This window comes from Oncorhynchus keta, chromosome 33, assembly GCF_023373465.1.
Source record: "Oncorhynchus keta strain PuntledgeMale-10-30-2019 chromosome 33, Oket_V2, whole genome shotgun sequence".
NCBI classification, from domain to species: domain Eukaryota; kingdom Metazoa; phylum Chordata; class Actinopteri; order Salmoniformes; family Salmonidae; genus Oncorhynchus; species Oncorhynchus keta.
The window spans coordinates 5191206-5211544 of NC_068453.1; the positions used below are offsets into that span (position 1 = coordinate 5191206).

Here is a 20339-nt window from a genome sequence, read left to right on the forward strand (position 1 = left end):
AATGCAGCCTCAGGATATGTGGTTTCCAGTTTACATGAAGTACTTTCAGGGCCGTCGATGTGTCTGCTTGGGGGGATATACACGACTGTGATTATAATCAAAGAGAATTCTCTTGGTAGATAATGCGATCGGCATTTGATTGTAAGGAATTCTAGGTCAGGTGAATAAAAGGACTTGAGTTCCTGTAAGTTGTATTGATCACACCACGTCTCGTTAATCATAAGGCATACACCCCCGCCCTTCTTCTTACAAGAGAGATTTGTTTTGTTCCTGTCGGCGCGATGCGTGAAGAAACCAGGTGGCTGTACCGACTCTGATAATGCATCCCGAGTGAGCCATGTTTCCGTGAAACAAAGAACGTTACAGTGTTGTCATTTCACTTGTCAGTTTGTCCACTTTAATGGTGAAATAAGCATTGAAATTATTGGCTAAATCCAAAGGGTTTGTTATAAATTACCCATTAACTTCAATGGAGATTAATTTGGTTTTCTGCCCATAATATCATTTAAGGTGCTCCAAAGTATTTTCCCATTGTTTTTATAATTTGTTTGTTTTGTTCGCATCATGTCATGTCTCTGACCCAGTATATGTCTCTTCTCTCCTTCAGGAGGCCCTACAGAGTATCGCCACAGACCCCGGGCTCTACCAGATGCTTCCCAGATTCAGCACTTTTATTTCTGAAGGGGTGAGCTGTTTTTCCTGTCAATTACTCTCACCCAGGGCTCTAAAGTGCAACCAATTTGGTCGCATATGAAACAAAGTATTTAGCTGTGCAACCAGGAGTTTTATTTTGGGAACACTTTTGTGACTAGGAGAAAAATATCCCAGGTAAAAATGTTTTTAATGATAAGGCCACTGTCGTGTCTTTGTCATCATTATAGGTGAAGACTTATTTTATCAAATCAATTCTTTGTAATTATTATTACATGATTAACTTCTTGGCGCACCCATCCTGTTAGCGGGATCATTTTCGTCAGCAACCGCAGAATAGCATAGTGCCACAGTCAAATAATATTACAAAAAAATATTCATATTCATGAAATCACAAGCGCAATATTGCAAAGCACAGCTTAGCCTTTTGTTAATCCACCTGTCGTCTCAGATTTAGAAATGTTGCTTTACAGCGAAAGCAATCCAAGTGTTTGTAAGTTTATCGATAACGTAACATTATGTAGCTAGGTCACGAAAAGCAATCAAAATAATCATTTACCTTTGATCTTTGGATGTTTTCACTCACGAGACTCCCAGTTACACAACAAATGCTCCTTTTGTTCCATAAAGATTATTTTTATACCCAAAATACCGACGTTTGTTTGTCGTGTTATGTTCAGAAAGAGCGGTCACAACAACGCAAACGAAAGTTCCAAATAATATCCATAATGTCCACAGAAACATGTCAAAGTTTTTTATAATCAAGCCTTAGGCTGTTTTTAAAATATATATTCGATAATATATCAACCGGGTGTGTAGGTTTTTCAATAACAAAGGGAGGAACAATGGCCGCTTTACTCTGTAGCGCAAAACTCACTCTGAGAGCCCCCACCTATCCACTTAAGCAATGTGATCTTTCACGCTAATTTTTCAAAATAAAAGCCTGAAACTATGTCTAAAGACTTGACACCTTAGGGAAGCCATAGAAAAGGAATCTGGTTGATATCCCTTTGAGTGGAGGATAGGCATGCATAGGAACAGAGATGTTTCAAAATAAGAGGCACTTCCTGATTGGATTTTCCTCAGGTTTTCGCCTGCAATATCAGTTCTGTTATACTCACAGACAATATTTTTACAGTTTTGGAAACTTTTGTGTTTTCTATCCTAATCTGACAATAATATGCATATTCTAGTTTCAAATGGGTATGTTTTTTAACCAAAAACGGAAATACTGCCCCCTACACGCACAAGGTTAAACTACTCATGTAAATGTAATTAACTAGGATGTCGGGGCACCACGGAAAATCTTCATATTACAAAGTTAGAATTTTCCGAATGTAACTCTTCAGATATTTTAATATCTGATCAATTAGTCTTCTATTAATGAATTATTCTTTACCTCACATCAGTCTCATTCCAAACGGCGTAGAATTCTTGGTTATCTGCACGAACCCAGCCTACACCATGAATCCTCCATAACCTACAGTGGGGAGAACAAGTATTTGATACACTGCCGATTTTGCAGGTTTTCCAACTTACAAAGCATGTAGAGGTCTGTCATTTTTATTGCAGGTACACTTCAACTGTGAGAGACGGAATCTAAAACAAAAAGCCAGAAAATCACACTGTATGATTTTTAAGTAATTAATTTGCATTGTATTGCATGACATAAGTATTAGGCCTTGGAACCCAAAAGCATAATCAGTGATCTAACTCCACCTTGTGGTGGTCTGGAGCAATGAAGCAGTGACACAGGGTACCGTACTAAAATACAAATTACCTCTAAATCCTGCTGCATAATCTCTACATTTTTTGTTGAGCAACCACTGTACATTAATGTGGATGCTACCTTGATTACAGATAGTCCTGAATGAGTCATGTAGAATAATAGTGAAGACATGAAATAACACATGGAATCATGTAGTAACCAAAAAAGTGTTAAACAAACCAAAATATATTTTATATTTGAGATTCTTCAAAGTAGCCACCCTTTGCGTTGATGACAGCTTTACACACTCTTGGCATTCTCTCAACCAGCTTCACCTGGAATGCTTTCCCAGCGTTCTTGAAGGAGTACCCACATATGCTGAGCACTTGTTGGCTGCTTTTTCTTCACTCTGCAGTCCAACTCATCCCAAACCATCTCAATTTGGTTGAGGTCGGGTGATTGTGGAGGCCAGGTCATCTGATGCAGCACTCCATCACTCTCCTTGGTCAAATAGCCCTTACACAACCTGGAGGTGTGTTTTGTGTCATTGTCCTGTTAAAAACAAATACTAGTCCCACTAAGCCCAAACCAGATGGAATGGTGTATCGCTGCAGAATGCTGTGGTAACCATGCTGGTTGTGTGCCTTGAATTTGAAATAAATCACAGACAGTGTCACCAGCAAAGCACCATCACACCACCTCCCCCATGCTTCACGGTGGGAACCACATAGACACGGCGGTTGGAACCAAAAATCTCAAATTTGGACTCAGATCAAAGGACAGATTTCCACCGTTCTAATGTTCATTGCTCGTGATTCTTGTCCCAAGCAATTAACTTCTTTCTGTTGGTGTCTTTTAGTAATGGTTTCTTTGCAGCAATTCGATCATGAAGGCCGGATTCTTATGAACAGTTGATGTTTAGGTGTGTCTGTTACTTGAATTCTGTGAAGTATTTATTTGGGCTGCAATGTCTGAGGCTGGTAACTCTAACTCTCGGTTTTCCTTTCCTGTGGCGGTTTTCATGAGAGAGTTTCATCATAGAGCTTGATGGTTTTGCGACTGCACCTGAAATGTTCCGGATTGACTGACCTTCATGTCTTGAAGTAATGGACTGTCATTTCCCTTTGCTTACTTGAGCTGTTCTTGCCATAATATGGACTTGGTCTTTTACCAAATAGGGCTATCTTCTGTATACCACGCCTACCTTGTCACAACACAACTGATCGGCTCAAAGGCATTAAGACGGAAAGAAATTCCACAAAATAACTTAGGCACACCTATTAATTGAAAGTCATCCCAGATGATTACCTCATGAAGCTGGTTGAGAGAATGCCAAGAGTGTGCAAAGCTGTCAAGGAAAAATGTGGCTACTTTGAAGAAAAATATATTTTGATTTGTTTAACACTTTTTTTTGGTTACTAAATGATTCCATATGAGTTATTTCATAGTTTTGATGTCTTCACTATTTTATATATTTAGAAAAACCCTGGAATGTGTACAGTCGTGGCCAAAAGTTTTGAGAATGACACAAAAATTAATTTCCACAAAGTTTGCTGCTTCAGTGTCTTTAGATATTTTTGTCAGATGTTAATATGGAATACTGAAGTATAATTATAAGCATGTAAGCATAAGTGTCAAAGGCTTTTATTGACAATTACATGAAGTTGATGCAAAGAGTCAGTATTTGCAGTATTGGCCAGGAGATTCCTGGCCATGGACCTAAAATATCGATGTTTTGTTCCCCGAGCCACTTAGTTATCACTTTTGCCTTATGGTAAGGTGCCCCATCATGCTGGAAAAGGCATTGTTTGTCACCAAACTGTTCCTGAATGGTTAGGAGGAGTTGCTCTTGGAGGATGTGTTAGTACCATTCTTCATTCATGGCTGTGTTCTTAGGCAAAATTGTGAGTGAGCCCCCACTCCCTTGGCTGAGAAGCAACTCCACACACGAATGGTCTCAGGATGCTTTACTGTTGGCATGACACAGGACTGATGGTAGCGCTCACCTTGTCTTCTCCGGACAAGCTTTTTTTCCGGATGCCCCAAACAATCGGAAAGGGGATTCATCAGAGAAAATGACTTTACCCCAGTCCTCAGCAGTCCAATCCAAGTACCTTTTGCAGAATATCAGACTGTCCCTGATGTTTTTCCTGGAGAGAAGTTGCTTCTTTGCTGCCCTTCTTGACACCAGGCCATCCTCCAAAGGTCTTCGCCTCACTGTGCGTGCAGATACAGTCACACCTGCCTGCTGCCATTCCTGAGCAAGCTATGGTGGTGCCCCGATCCCGCAGCTGAAGCAACTTTAGGAGATGGTCCTGGCGCTTGCTGGACTTTCTTGGGCGCCCTGAAGCCTTCTTCACAACAATTTAACCGCTCTCCTTGAAGTTCTTGATGATGCGATAAATGTTTGATTTAGGTGCAATCTTACTGGCAGCAATATCCTTGCCTGTGAAGCCCTTTTTGTGCAAAGCAATGATGACGCCACGTGTTTCCTTGCAGATAACCATGTTTGACAGAGGAAGAACAATGATTCCAAGCACCACCCTCCTTTTGAAGCTTCCAGTCTGTTATTCGAACTCAATCAGTATGACAGAGTGATCTCCAGCCTTGTCCTCGTCAACACTCACACCTGTGTTTACAAGAGAATACCTGACATGTTTACAAGAGAATCCCTGAAATGCTGGTCCTTTTGTGGCAGGGTTGAAATGCAGTGAAAATGTTTTTTTGGGGATTCAGTTAATTTGCATGGCAAAGAGGGACTTTGCAATTCATCTGATCACTATTCTTAGCATTCTGTTGTGTATGCAAATTGCCATCATACAAACTGAGGCAGCAGACTTTGTGAAAATGAATATTTGTGTAATTCTCAACTTTTGGCCACGACTGTAGGTGTCAACTTTTGACTGGTACTGTACTTTTTAAAAAGCAAGCATAATATCGACACTGGGATGCTGCTCTCGGATCACATGTCCTGTCGTAGAGTAAGACACCCACCCAAAGTAGAATACCTCTTAGGCAACCGTATGAAACGTGATCAACCCTCCGTCTAGAGACCTACTGGGTGCGCAAAGCTTTTGCTCAAGTATTGCTCAACACATCAGAGACACTTTATCAAGATCCGGTGAGCAGCTCATTTCTAAAATGTGACCCGTTTCAGGAAACTAGGTGTATGTCGCAAGTCACAACATTTTTTAAATGTTTTGCGTATTAAAACTTAACAAAAATCTCCAGTGATGCAAGTATCTATTTCAATAGAACATCACTGCAACAACTGTTTCAGATCACTCTCCTCTAAGTGTACCAGAGTGCAGAATAACTGATGAATATACAAATGCTCAATACCGGTTGAATATGGCCGGTGTCGGTAAAGTTCGGCAAAATAGCGTAATTAAATTGTTGCCAGGAGCACAGTTACAGTCACCAATGCTCTGGATAACATGAAAACAGCCTAACCAGCTCTGTTAGGGCTCTGTTAGGGCGAGTAAAATGGTCAGAGTTTGGGTGGGGGCTAAAGCTTAACATGCTTCTTTGCACACGCATTGCACACAGTCAGTGTGAACCAGAGTGACTTGACACAAAAACAGTGGGCCAAGCAAGCTGTACATACAAAACAGAAATGACACAGGGCGTCTTATTTAATGAAAGGGGTTGCAGTTTGCCGTGAAGCTTTCATCCATGTATACGGACGGGTAAGAGTCTAGTTACAGTTGGATATTATACATTTCTAATTTTGTCAAAGTTGTTTTCATTGCAAGTTAAAGCTTGCTGTTACCTAGCTAACAGGGAACCTATTTGGCTAGCTATTACTCTATGGTTTGGGATGATAGTTCAATGTTTATCTAGCTAACATTAACATTACATGTCTACTGTTAAAGAAAAGACCCCAAGTTAAAGCTTGTTGTTAGCTAGCTAATGTTAGCTGAGGTTAGATAGCTGGCTTGCTAGCTAACATTAACATGCGTGTATGAACTGTGTGTAATGTTAGTGATGTTGGACTGGAGGATGATACGGTGCTGGTGGAAAGCTATGACTGGCATCAAATCAAATCAAATTTATTTATATAGCCCTTCGTACATCAGCTGATATCTCAAAGTGCTGTACAGAAACCCAGCCTAAAACCCCAAACAGCAAACAATGCAGGTGTAAAAGCACGGTGGCTAGGAAAAACTCCTAGAAAGGCCAAAACCTAGGAAGAAACCTAGAGAGGAACCGGGCTATGTGGGGTGGCCAGTCCTCTTCTGGCTGTGGCGGGTAGAGATTATAACAGAACATGACCAAGATGTTCAAATGTTCATAAATGACCAGCATGGTCGAATAATAATAAGGCAGAACAGTTGAAACTGGAGCAGCAGCATGGCCAGGTGGACTGGGGACAGCAAGGAGTCATAGTGGTCCTTCTGTAGCTCAGTTGGTAGAGCATGGTGCTTGTAACGCCAGGGTAGTGGGTTCGATTCCCGGGACCACCCATATGTAGAATGTATGCACACATGACTGTAAGTCGCTTTGGATAAAAGCGTCGGCTAAATGGCATATATTATATTATATTATCATGTCAGGTAGTCCTGGGACATGGTCCTAGGGCCCAGGCCAGTTGAAACTGGAGCAGCAACATGGCCAGGTGGACTGGGGACAGCAAGGAGTCATCATGTCAGGTAGTCCTGGGGCATGGTCCTAGGGCTCAGGAACTGGATGGCCAGGTGGACTGGGGACAGCAAGGAGTCATCATGTCAGGTAGTCCTGGGGCATGGTCCTAGGGCTCAGGTCCTCCGAGAGAGAGAAAGAAAGAGAGAAGGAGAGAATTAGAGAACGCACACTTAGATTCACACAGGACACCGAATAGGACAGGAGAAGTACTCCAGATATAACAAACTGACCCTAGCCCCCGACACATAAACTACTGCAGCATAAATACTGGAGGCTGAGACAGGAGGGGTCAGGAGACACTGTGGCCCCATCCGAGGACACCCCGGACAGGGCCAAACAGGAAGGATATAACCCCACCCACTTTGCCAAAGCACAGCCCCCACACCACTAGAGGGATATCTTCAACCACCAACTTACCATCCTGAGACAAGGCCGAGTATAGCCCACAAAGATCTCCGCCACGGTACAACCCAAGGGGGGCGCCAACCCAGACAGGCCGACCACAACAGTGGATCAACCCACCCAGGTGACGCACCCCCCCCCCAGGGACGGCACGAGAGAGCCCCAGCAAGCCAGTGACTCAGCCCCAGTAACAGGGTTAGAGGCAGAGAATCCCAGTGGAAAGAGGGGAACCGGCCAGGCAGAGACAGCAAGGGCGGTTCGTTGCTCCAGAGCCTTTCCGTTCACCTTCCCACTCCTGGGCCAGACTACACTCAATCATATGACCCACTGAAGAGATGAGTCTTCAGTAAAGACTTAAAGGTTGAGACCGAGTTTGCGTCTCTGACATGGGTAGGCAGACCGTTCCATAAAAATGGAGCTCTATAGGAGAAAGCCCTGCCTCCAGCTGTTTGCTTAGAAATTCTAGGGACAATTTGGAGGCCTGCGTCTTGTGACCGTAGCGTACGTGTAGGTATGTACGGCAGGACCAAATCAGAGAGGTAGGTAGGAGCAAGCCCATGTAATGCTTTGTAGGTTAGCAGTAAAACCTTGAAATCAGCCCTTGCTTTGACAGGAAGCCAGTGTAGAGAGGCTAGCACTGGAGTAATATGATCAAATTTTTTGGTTCTAGTCAGGATTCTAGCAGCCGTATTTAGCACTAACTGAAGTTTATTTAGTGCTTTATCCGGGTAGCCGGAAAATAGAGCATTGCAGTAGTCTAACCTAGAAGTGACAAAAGCATGGATTAATTTTTCTGCATCATTTTTGGACAGAAAGTTTCTGATTTTTGCAATGTTACGTAGATGGAAAAAAGCTGTCCTCGAAATGGTCTTGATATGTTCTTCAAAAGAGAGATCAGGGTCCAGAGTAACGCCGAGGTCCTTCACAGTTTTATTTGAGACGACTGTACAACCATTAAGATTAATTGTCAAATTCAACAGAAGATCTCTTTGTTTTGTCCGAGTTTAATAGTAGAAAGTTTGCAGCCATCCACTTCCTTATGTCTGAAACACATGCTTCTAGCGAGGGCAATTTTGGGGCTTCACCATGTTTCATTGAAATGTACAGCTGTGTGTCATCCGCATAGCAGTGAAAGTTTACATTATGTTTTCGAATAACATCCCCAAGAGGTAAAATATATAGTGAAAACAATAGTGGTCCTAAAACAGAACCTTGAGGAACACCGAAATTTACAGTTGATCTGTCAGAGGGCAAACCATTCACAGAGACAAACTGATATCTTTCCGACAGATAAGACCTAAACCAGGCCAGAACATGTCCGTGTAGACCAATTTGGGTTTCCAATCTCTCCAAAAGAATGTGGTGATCGATGGTATCAAAAGCAGCACTAAGGTCTAGGAGCACGAGGACAGATGCAGAGCCTCGGTCCGATGCCATTAAAATGTCATTTACCACCTTCACAAGTGCCGTCTCAGTGCTATGATGGGGTCTAAAACCAGACTGAAGCATTTCGTATACATTGTTTGTCTTCAGGAAGGCAGTGAGTTGCTGCGCAACAGCCTTCTCTAAAATCTTTGAGAGGAATGGAAGATTCGATATAGGCCGATAGTTTTTTATATTTTCTGGGTCAAGGTTTGGCTTTTTCAAGAGAGGCTTTATTACTGCCACTTTTAGTGAGTTTGGTACACATCCAGTGGATAGAGAGCCGTTTATTATGTTCAACATAGGAGGGCCAAGCACAGGAAGCAGCTCTTTCAGTAGTTTAGTTGGAATAGGGTCCAGTATACAGCTTGAAGGTTTAGAGGCCATGATTATTTTCATCATTGTGTCAAGAGATATAGTACTAAAACACTTGAGCGTCTCTCTTGATCCTAGGTCCTGGCAGAGTTGTGCAGACTCAGGACAACTGAGGTTTGGAGGAATACGCAGGTTTAAAGAGGAGTCCGTAATTTGCTTTCTAATAATCATAATCTTTTCCTCAAAGAAGTTCATGAATTTATCACTGCTAAAGTGAAAGTCATCCTCTCTTGGGGAATGCTGCTTTTTAGTTAGCTTTGCCACAGTATCAAAAAGGAATTTCGGATTGTTCTTATTTTCCTCAATTAAGTTAGAAAAATAGGACGATCGAGCAGCAGTAAGGGCAGTAAGGGCTCTCTGTTTACCTGGAACAACACCTGACTCTGTACTTTTTGCGAAGATCGGGGAGTTTTGCGATGAAGAGGCTATGGACATCACATGCCCTGCACCAAGGTCAAGGGCAGGACAGAAACAGGTTCTCCGAATATAGATTCACTTGTCGATGCGTGGTTCTGACGGACCAGTCATGAGCACTATCTGCAGTGCCTCTATTCAAATGACTCTCTCTTAACATGCACACCATACGTTGCTGCTACTATTGTTCTTTTTTATCCTGCTGCTCAGCCACATTTCCCCTGATTGTATGGATATAACTACCTCATCTTTCACTGATATTGTTATTGATATTGTTCTTGTACATACTGTATAATGTTATTTATATTGACACTTTCTATTTCTGATATTGCTACTATGCAAGTAACCATTTGGCTGTACCGTTTACAGCTTCTCCAGAGACCCATCCACTTAGCAAGACATTGATATGTGTGGTCGTAACATAATTTTGTGACATACCACAATATCAAGTGTCCACCACATAAATATATGGCGGTTTATGTACTGTACATGTGCACCTCACTGAGGTTTCAACTCTGGTTGCATGGCCTTAACTTATGTATGGAATACTATGTGATAAGTGTGTGTGTAACAGTATATAAAGTATGGTAATGTACAGGGGGGAAGGCATTTGGACAGTGGTCAAAAATACTTCAGTAAAAATACTTTATAGTACTAGTTAAGTATTTGGGGGGGGTATCTGTACATTACTATTTATAGTTTTGGCAACTTTTAATTCACTACATTCTGAATTAAAATGATGTACTTTTTACTCCATACATTTTCCCTGACACCCAAAAGTACTTGTTGTCCAATTCACACACTTATCAAGAGAACATCCCTGGTCATCCCTACTGCATTTGATCTGGCAGACTCACTAAGCACAAATACTTTGTTTGTAAATTATGTCTGAGTGTTGGAGTGTGCCCCTGGCTATCCGTCAATGGAAAAAAATGATCGGGCCATCTGGTTTAATATAAGGAATTTGAAATTATTTATATTTTTACTTTTGATACTTAAGTAGATTTTAGCAATTCCATTTACTTAAGTTTTTTTTTAACCAAATACTTTTACTCTAGTATTTTACTGGGTGACTTTTACTTTTTTTCTAGTAAGGTATCTTTACTTTTACTCAAGTATGACAATTTAGTATTTTTTTCCACCACTGGATGTGGCTGGGGGTCATAGCATTTATTTCACATGACCCATCAATTTAGTGTGTCTGGGAAAGCGTCATCTAATATTTATCAAATATTTCTGTCTGGACACTTGCTGTTTACCTGACATTTTTCCTTATTGTAGGCTCACTGTTTAGCACATGACCTCATCTTAAAGAGATGGGTGGGGCTGTTTCTGTTTACCTGGAATTATTCCTTATTGTAGGCTACTACTTTTACTCATTTAGTCTTCATCTTTACTACACTACTCACTGTTTAGCACATGACCTCACATGTGAATCCTTAAAGAGATGGGTTGAGCTGGCTTAAGAGGGTGTGAACTATGCTGAATGGGTGTAGACAAAGGAGAGCTCTCCCGTAGGTACCAAAACATTCAAGGGCCCTTTTCTCAAAAGTGAGTTTACAAGTTATCAACTTCCAAAGCAGAAATACTTTCCCATTGTTCCTCAAAAATGCAGTGTATGATATACCATTTTGTAGCGCTGAGTCTCTACTTTTTACCAATGTAAAAAAAAAAAAAAAAAAACATTTTGCTACAGAAGACTGAATTCACTGAGTAACAAATGTGGTTTGTTAGAGGGGGACAGAAATGAAAGCCCGCACACCCATTAGATCTCATGAGGGATGGTTGACCACCCTTGATGTAAAACACTGCGACAATACAAACAAATACGTTTTATGCCTTTTGAAATAATTCCCTCATTCAATATATCAAATGGCTATGGTAGGCTACAAGTCATTCTATTCAGCTGAAGCATGCCCACAAATGTTGTTCATGAAAATTTACCTTTTCTAGTTTAGTCATATTTATCTTAGCTACCTTTTATAGGTGTTTACTTTGCAGGCTGATAAGCATCGATTGAGTTGAAATATCCCCTACATTGGATGCCCAAATCAACTGTAAGTATCTACAAAACAAGTTTTGAAGCCACATAATCCAAAAGAAAGGCTACCTCTAATCTTTTTGACTAAAATGAATGTTCACGATTCACTATTATTTTGATTCACATGATTTGATTCAACACAATTGAACCGAATACCAACTAATGCAATGGCAAAGTTAATCGTTTGTTTCATTGAAAATAATAGTTTAATTATATGAATCGTTTGAAAAAAGTAAATCAACTTTATGGCCTTGTTTGCGAGTGTCGGTGATGTATTTTTTTGGGACATGAGATGACAAACAGTAATAGCCTACATGCTAATAATATCTCAACAGTTAACTAGAGGGTAAAATATATGTTTGAATCTATCATACCCCCCAGAAAGAAATGCTAACCTCCCCTGTTATTGTAATGGTGAGAGGTTAGCATTTTATATCATACACGCAAGACATGCTAACCTCTCACCATTACAATAACAGGGGAGGTTAGCATTTTAACCCCATTACAATAACAGGGGAGGTTAGCATTGGGGTTGAAATGCTAACCTCCCCTTTTATTGTAATGGTGAGAGGTTAACATGTCTTGGGGGTATGTTATAAAATGCTAACCTCCCCTGTTATTGTAATGGCGAGAGGTCAGCATGTCTTGGGGGTATGATATAAAATGCTAACCTCCCCTGTTATTGTAATGGTGAGAGGTTAGCATGTCTTGGGGGTATGATATTTGTGCGTTTAACTTTCTCACTCGTCATTATTAAGGATTCATTCAGCGGTATCCGTAATAATACCCACATTAATGCAGAAGTGTTTAGCAACATACTATATTCTTATTTACGATAAAGGTGACTTCAAAATGACACTTATGTGCCATTAATTTCTATTGGGCACAAAGTAATCTGAAACGCAACCAAAACAAACAGCAAATGCAGCCAACAAGTTTGTAGTCACAAGCTTGATATAGTCATTGCGTGCTAGGAATATTGGACCAAATACTAAACTTTTGACTACATCAAATCACATTTTATTGATCACATACACGTGTTTAGCAGATGTTATTGCGGGTGTAGTGAAAGGTTTGTAAGTTAATTTGTCACAATACTTTTGGTCCCCTAAAATTGGGGGACTATGTGCAACAGTGCTGTAATTTCTAAACGGTTCTCTACATTGTGTAAAAGCACCATTTTCCTATTGGGATGCATTACATGAAAATTGTACACTGTCTCTTTAAAAATGTCAGGTTTGTGATGATGAAATGCAAGAGATATGTCATTCATTGCTATGATCATTATTGATGCAATCCCCTCTGGACTTACTGTACTTTTTAAGGATGTGGCCAAATCTATGCCCGCTTCTTTACCATCACTGATCCAGCTGACAAGATATGTTTCTCTCCTACTGTTTTTAACAACAATTATTTAAATATGATAAAAAATCTTTCTGGAATGACCTTCTATCTTACGTCCTCCTGTAGGTCCGTGTGAACGTGGTGCAGAACAACCTGGCCCTGCTCATCTACCTGATGAGGATGGTCAAGGCCCTCATGGACAACCCCACTCTCTACCTAGAGAAATATGTAAGAGCCGCCATGATTCCGATTCTGTCAAATTCTAACACAGCTAACAATCATACAAAGTCAAGTGAAAATGACATCGAAACGCATTAAACCGAACTATGACGCAGATCAATATTACACACAAACTGAAAACCAAATCTTAATATAATCATAACAAACTTTATAGAGTATTTCAATACAGACAGTCCTCAACTCAGTGCTGATCATAACACATGAATGTGTCCCTCTCTTGGTTTCCCTGGTGATGGTCTAGCTGCATGAGTTGATCCCAGCGGTGGTGACGTGTATAGTGAGTAAGCAGCTGTGTTTGCGGCCTGACGTGGACAACCACTGGGCTCTGAGGGACTTCGCTGCCCGTCTGATGGCCCAGAGCTGTAAGACCTTCAGCACCACCACCAACAACATCCAGTCGCGCATCACTAAGACCTTCGCCAAGGTATGTGGAGATGCATCCGATTTATCAGGGTGTGTGTGTGTGTGTGTGACTTTTGTAAAAAAAAAAAATGAACACCATTTCATTAAACATATAATACTGGGATTGAGACAATAAGTGGTGGTATTATTATTAGCCATGAACATCACCTTCCATCTATTTCTCTCAGAGCTGGTTGGATGACAAGACTCAGTGGACGACACGCTACGGCTGTATCGCTGGACTGTCTGAACTAGGACCTGACGTGAGTTGTGCATTTGTCTCTTGCACACTTGAAGAAATGTTCTCTCCCCATAGTGTTTTCTCTCTCTTAAATTCAAAGTGCCTTATTGGCATGGGAAACATACAAAAGTATGTGGACACCCTTTCAAATTACTGGATTTGTCTATTTCAGCCAAACCCGTTGCTGACAGGTGTATAAAATCGAGCACACAGCCATGCAATCTCCAAAGACAGACATTGGCAGTTGAATGGCATTACTAAAGAGCTCAGTGACTTTCAACGTGGCACCGTCATAGGATGCCACCTTTCCAACAAGTCAGTTCGTCAAAATTCTGCCCTGCTAGAGCTGTCCCGGGCCAACTGTAAGTGCTGTTATTGTGAAGTGGAAACATCTAGGAGAAGCAATGGCTCAGTCGCAAAGTGGTAGGCCACACAAGCTCACAGAACGGGCCCGCCGAGTGCTGAAGCGTGTAACATGATAAAATTGTCTGTCCTCGGTTGCAACACTCACTTCCGAGTTCCAAACTACCCCTGGAAGCAACGTCAGCCCAATAACTGTTAGTCAGGAGCTTCCTGAAATGGGTTTCCATGGCCAAGCAGCCACACACAAGCCTAAGATCACCATGCGAAATGCCAAGCGTCGGCTGGAGTGGTGTAAAGCTTGCCGCCATTGGACAGTAAACATTACAAATGTCATATTGTGGCTACATACACTGTTGAAACAATGTGCAAATAGTTCAAGTAAATATGTTCTTCACTGGTTACCCTTTTCTTGTGGCAACAGGGCACAAATCTTGCTGCTGTGGTATTTTTTTAGGCAAGTCAGTTAAGAACAAATTCTTATTTACAATGACGGCCAAGAAACAGTGGGTTAACTGCTTTCTTCAGGGGCAGAACAACAGATTTTTACCTTGCTAGATCGAATCCCGAGCTGACAACCTTTCGGTTACTTTCGTAGCTGACAACCTTTCGGTCTGCCTACGGCGGCCTTTCTCAATAGCAAGGCTATGCTCACTGAGTCTGTACATAGTCAAAGCTTTCCTTAAGCTTGGGTCAGTCACAGTGGTCAGGTGTCTTGCCAATGTGTACTCTCTATTTAGAACCAAATAGCATTCCAGTTTGCTCTGTTTTTTGGTCAATTCTTTCCAATGTGTCAAGTAATTCTCTTTTTGTTTCCTCATGATTTGGTTAGGTCTAATTGTGTTGCTGTCCTGGGGCTCTGTGGGGTCTGTTTGAGTTTGTGAACAGAGCCGCAGGACCAGCTTGCTTAGGGGACTCTTCACTGGGTTCATCTCTGTAGGTGATGGCTTTGTTATGTAAGGTTTGGGAATCGCTTCCTTTTAGGTGGTTATAGAATTTAACGGCTCTTTTCTGGATTTTGATAATTAGCGGGTATCTGCCTAATTCTACTCTGCATGCATTATTTGGTGTTTTACATTGTACACAGAGGATATTTTTACAGAATTCTGCATGCAAAGTCTCAATTTGGTGTTTGTCCCATTTTGTGAGCGGATCCCAGACCTACCAACCATAAAAGGCAATGGGTTCTACAACTGATTCAAGTATTTTTAGCCAGATCCTAATCAGTTATAGAACCCATTGCCCTTTATGATTGTAAGGTCTGGGATCTGCTCACCAACCAAGAATTCACAGAATGGTATGTTGAATTTTATGTTCCCCTCTCTTTCTATCTACCTCCCTCTTCTCACTCTCTCCAGGTGATCAAGACGTTGATCCTGCCCAGGCTCACTGTAGAAGGAGCTCGTATCAAAGCTGTGTCTGATGGACCTGTTGTCTCCAACATTGATAAGATAGGAGCAGACCACGTCCAAAGCCTTCTACTGGTGAGGAGCCAAACTTATTGTTCTGCTAATTATTGTTAACTCAAATTGTAATACTCAATGCCTCTTTATAATAGAACATGTTTGTTTTATTCTCATGTACCTGATTGTTAACACAAATAAGACCATAGACAACACACAGTATTATAGACACCTCTTCATACAGTACATTTAGGCCAGTTTCCCAGACACAGAGGAAACCTAGTTCTGGACATGCTTTTTAATCTGTGTCCAGGAAACTGGCCTTTGAAGTCACATACCCATCTGTGAGAGATACAGAGATACTTGACTAATATCCTCTTCTCTCTCAGAAACACTGTGCCAGCGTCATCGCTAAAGCTCGTCCCCTGCCTGACAACGTGGAGCAGTACCGGGCAGACTACGGTTACCTGGGGCCCATGCTGTGTTCTCATGTGGTCAAGGCCAGGGCCCAGGCAGCACTACAGGCCCAGCAGGTCAACAGAACCACACTCACCATCACACAGGTAGGGCACATGGATGTCAACATCTATTGACCCGGCTTAGTGTTAGGTAAACATGACATTTTGTGTAAAAGAATATGTAAATTCAGTCAGTTCAAGAAGTAAATTTAAATTCCAATTATCTTCATTGAAAAACAAAGTGACTGACAATATTAGCAAATTCATCCTGTTAGTGTAAAGTAACGTAACCCAATCTGAAGTTCTACTGGTTCTGTGTTGCAGCCTCGGCCCACCCTAACGGTGTTTCAGAGCGGAATAGGAGGGTCAGGGGGGTCCCGTACCCCCAGCATCATCAAGGTACCCAGCTCCCTCACCCTCATGTCCACCCGACCAGGCACCCCAACACAGCCATCTCCCCCGGCAACCAAGTACATCGTCATGGCAACCAGCTCAGGATCATCTTCCACCCAGCAGGTACTGTGGATGGCAGTTTTGTTGTTTTTGTTTTCTTTGAAATAGTAACAAAGACTATTGTATTTAAGAGCATAAATAGTATTCACTCTGTCCTACATTCACCAGATATAGTACCAGTCAAAAGTTTGGACACCTACTCATTCAAGGCTTTTTATTGTTACTATTTTCTACATTGTAGAATAATAGTGAAGACATCAAACCTAACACATATGGAATCATGTAGTAACCAAAAAAGTGTTAAACAAATCAACATATTTTATATTTGAGATTCTTCAAAGTAGCCACCCTTTTCCTTGATGACAGTTTTGCACACTAATGGCATTCTCTCAACCAGCTTCATGAGGTAGTCACTTGGAATGCATTTCAATTAACAGGTGTGCTTTGTTAAGTTAATTTCTTTCCTTCTTATTGAGTTTGAGCCAATCAATTGTGTTATGACAAGGTAGGGGTGGTATACAGAATATAGCCCTATTTGGTAAAAGACCAAGTCCATATTATGGCAAGAACAACTCAAATAAACAAATCAATCCGTAAAATTTCAAGAACTTTGAAACTTTCTTCAAGTGCAGTCGCAAATAGTGCAGTCGATATGATGAAACTGGCTCTCATGAGGACCGCCACAGGAAAGGGAGACCCAGAGTTACCTCTGCTGCAGAGGATAAGTTCATTAGAGTTACCAGCATCAGAAGTTGCAGCCCAAATAAATGCTTAACAGAGTTCAAGTAACAGACACATCTCAACATCAACTGTTCAGAGGAGACTGAGTGAATCAGGCCATTATGGTCGATTTGCTGCAAAGAAACCACAACTAAAGGACACCAATGATAAGAATAGACTTGCTTGGGCCAAGAAACACAAGCTATGGACATTAGACCAGTGGAAATCTGTTCTTTGGTCTGATGAGTCCAAATTTGAGGTTTTTGGTTCCAACTGCTGTGTCTTTGTGAGATGCAGAGCAGGGGAACGGTCTTATCTCAGCATGTGTTGTTCCCACCGTGAAGCATGTCAGGAGGAGGTGTGATGGTACTTTGCTGGTGACACTGTCAGTGATTTATTTAGACGTCAAGGCACACTTAACCAGCATGGCTACCACAACATTCTGCAACGATACACCATCCCATCTGGTTTGCGCTTAGTCCCACTATCATTTGTTTTTCAACAGGACAATGACCCAACACACCTACAGGCTGTGTAAGGGCTATTTGACCAAGAATGCGAATGATGGAGTGCTGCATTAGATGACCTGGCCTCCACATCACTCAACCTCAACCGAATTGAGATGATTTGGACTGCAGAGTGAAGGAAAAGCAGCCAACAAGTGCTCAGCATATGTGGGAAGTCCTTAAAGACTGTTGGAAAAGCATTCCAGGTGACTACCTCATGAAGCTGTCATCAAGGGAAGGGAGAATACAAAGCTGTCATCAATGAAAGGGTGGCTACTTTGAAGAATCTAAAATCTATTTTGATTTGTTTAACACTTTTTTGGTTACTACATGATTCCATGCTATTTCATAGTTTCATATTTCATAGTAGAAAATAGTATTTTTTTTTTAAATAAAAAAATCCTGGGATGAGAAGTTGTGCCCAAAACATTTGACTGGTGCTGTATAAGTCGTGGTCGTAAATAAACATTTAATATACAGTCATTAATATCCCATACATTCACTTTTTAATCAACATTTAAGTTTCTCTAAAAAAAATCATTATCTAGATGCCCTAGTAGTGGTGATGTGAAATGTAATATTCCCCTCTCCTTTACTTTAGGTGATCACTCGGACTTCCTCCTCAGTGACCAGCACGGTCGCCAGCGCTACCTCCACGCTGCAGCCTCTGGTCAAGCTGGAGTCCGGAGGGTCCGGCGGCCTGGGGGGGTCGCGACCCCTCCAGAAGTACATTGTGGTGTCCCTCCCCTCGTCCTCCTCTCTGGAAAGTAAGAGTGGGGTGCTCCCTCCCTCTTCTTCCGCCTCCCCCATCTTGCTGGAAGCCAGGATAAAGGTGGATTGCTCAGACTCCCCCAGCGCCAGCACACAGTCCCCGCACTGAGACTCTGTGTGTGTCCCAAATGGCAAACAATTCCCTTTATAGTGCACTACTGTTGACCAGGGCCCATAGGGCTCTGGTCAAAAGTAGTGTCCTATATAAGGAATAGGGTGCCATTTGACACTGGCTTGTAATTGGCTGAGTGGGGTGAGACAGCCATCTGATTGGCTGATAACAGAGACTAGGTGCCTGGGAGCGAGGACTTTTGGTGCAGGTGTGGAAACTAGCTTCTGGAGTAGCAAAGGAATTGTCAGAAAACGGGGGATGTGGCAAGAAAAAGTATGTGAAGCCTTTGGAAATACCTGGATTTCTGCATAAATTGGTCATCAAATTTGATCTGATCTTCATCTAGGTCACAACAATAGACAAACATGTACTGCTTAAACTAACACACAAACAATTATGCGTTTTCATGTATTTATTGAACACACCGTGTAAACATTCACAGACCAGCATGTAAAAAGTATGTGAACTCTTGGATTTAATAACTGGTTGAACCTCCTTTGGCAACAATAACCTCAACCAAAGATTTTCTATAGTTGCTGATCAGACCAGCACAACGGTCAGGAGGAATTTTGGACCATTCCTCTTTACAAAACTGTTTCAGTTCAGCAATATTCTTGGGATGTCTGGTGTGAACTGCTCTCTTGAGGTCATGCCACAGCATCTAAATCAGGTTAAGGTCAGGACAATGACTGGGCCACTGTTGAAGCCATTCTGTTGTTGATTTACTTGTGTGTTTTGGGTCGTTGTCCTGTTACATCACCCAACTTCTGCAGAGCTTCAGTTGGCGCATAGATAAAGACATTTTGCAGAAGAATGTTAGGCTAAACTTGGGAATTCATTTTTCCGTCGATGATAGCAAGCTGTCCAGGCCCTGAGGCAGCAAAGCAGCTCCAAACCACGATGCTCCCTCCACCATACTTTACAGTTGGGATATGAGGTTTTTATGTTGGTGTGCTTTGCCTTTATTTCTCCATACATAGTGTTGTGTGTTCCTTCCAAACAACTAAACTGTAGTTTCATCTGTCCACAGAATATTTTGCCAGTAGTGCTGTGGAACATCCAGATGCACTTTTGCAAACTTCAGATGTGCAGCAATGGTTTTTTTTGGACAGCAGTGGCTTCTTCTGTGGTGTCTTCCCCTGAACACTATTCTTGTTTAGTGTTTTACGTTTCGTAGACTCGTCAACAGAGATGTTCGTATGTTCCAGAGATTTCTGTAAGTCTTTAGCTGACACTAGGATTCTTCTTGACCTCATTGAGCATTCTGCGCTGTGCTCTTGCAGTCATCTTTGCAGGACGGCAAATCCTAGGGAGAGTAGGCATTTATAATGGTTCAACCAACATTCTAATTGATTTCATGTTCCTTTTTTACACCCTATAATAAAACTGATGTTGTAATGATTCTATGTTGACTGCTTAGTTTTTTTCCATTTATAAGAGTGGAAGAGGGCAATGATATGGTGAACAGCTGATGATCGCAGTAGCACAAACACTGGTAGCCTAAAAGCCTAGATTCTTGCATTCATGGGAAATAATTCAGTAGCAGGCTATTTTGCTGACACTCAAATGGAAGAGTTGGGAAAGGAATGGTGCCAAAAACATTTGCCGTACATAAGTTCTGTTGTCTGAGTTGATGTTGGAAGACGTAACATGTCAGTCCTGCAGCATCACT

At 41.7% G+C, this 20339-nt stretch overlaps 1 protein-coding gene across 3 annotated transcripts in view; it reads left to right on the forward strand.

Annotated features, from left to right (window-relative positions):
- LOC118366085 (transcription initiation factor TFIID subunit 6-like) overlaps window positions 1–20069 on the forward strand; it is an 84102-nt gene extending 64033 nt beyond the window's left edge. For 2 of the 3 annotated variants that reach the window (XM_035748442.2, XM_035748444.2), the window contains 8 exons: window positions 608–685; window positions 13128–13229; window positions 13483–13665; window positions 13832–13906; window positions 15603–15728; window positions 16037–16210; window positions 16430–16621; window positions 18386–20069. In XM_035748442.2, the coding sequence (XP_035604335.1) occupies window positions 608–685; window positions 13128–13229; window positions 13483–13665; window positions 13832–13906; window positions 15603–15728; window positions 16037–16210; window positions 16430–16621; window positions 18386–18664 (1209 nt within the window). In that variant the 3' untranslated portion in view covers window positions 18665–20069. Of the gene's footprint in view, window positions 1–607; window positions 686–13127; window positions 13230–13482; window positions 13666–13831; window positions 13907–15602; window positions 15729–16036; window positions 16211–16429; window positions 16622–17783; window positions 17991–18385 lie in introns of all 3 variants that reach the window. The other variant, XR_008088950.1, reaches the window with a different exon arrangement.
- The last annotated feature ends 270 nt before the right edge of the window (window positions 20070–20339 follow it).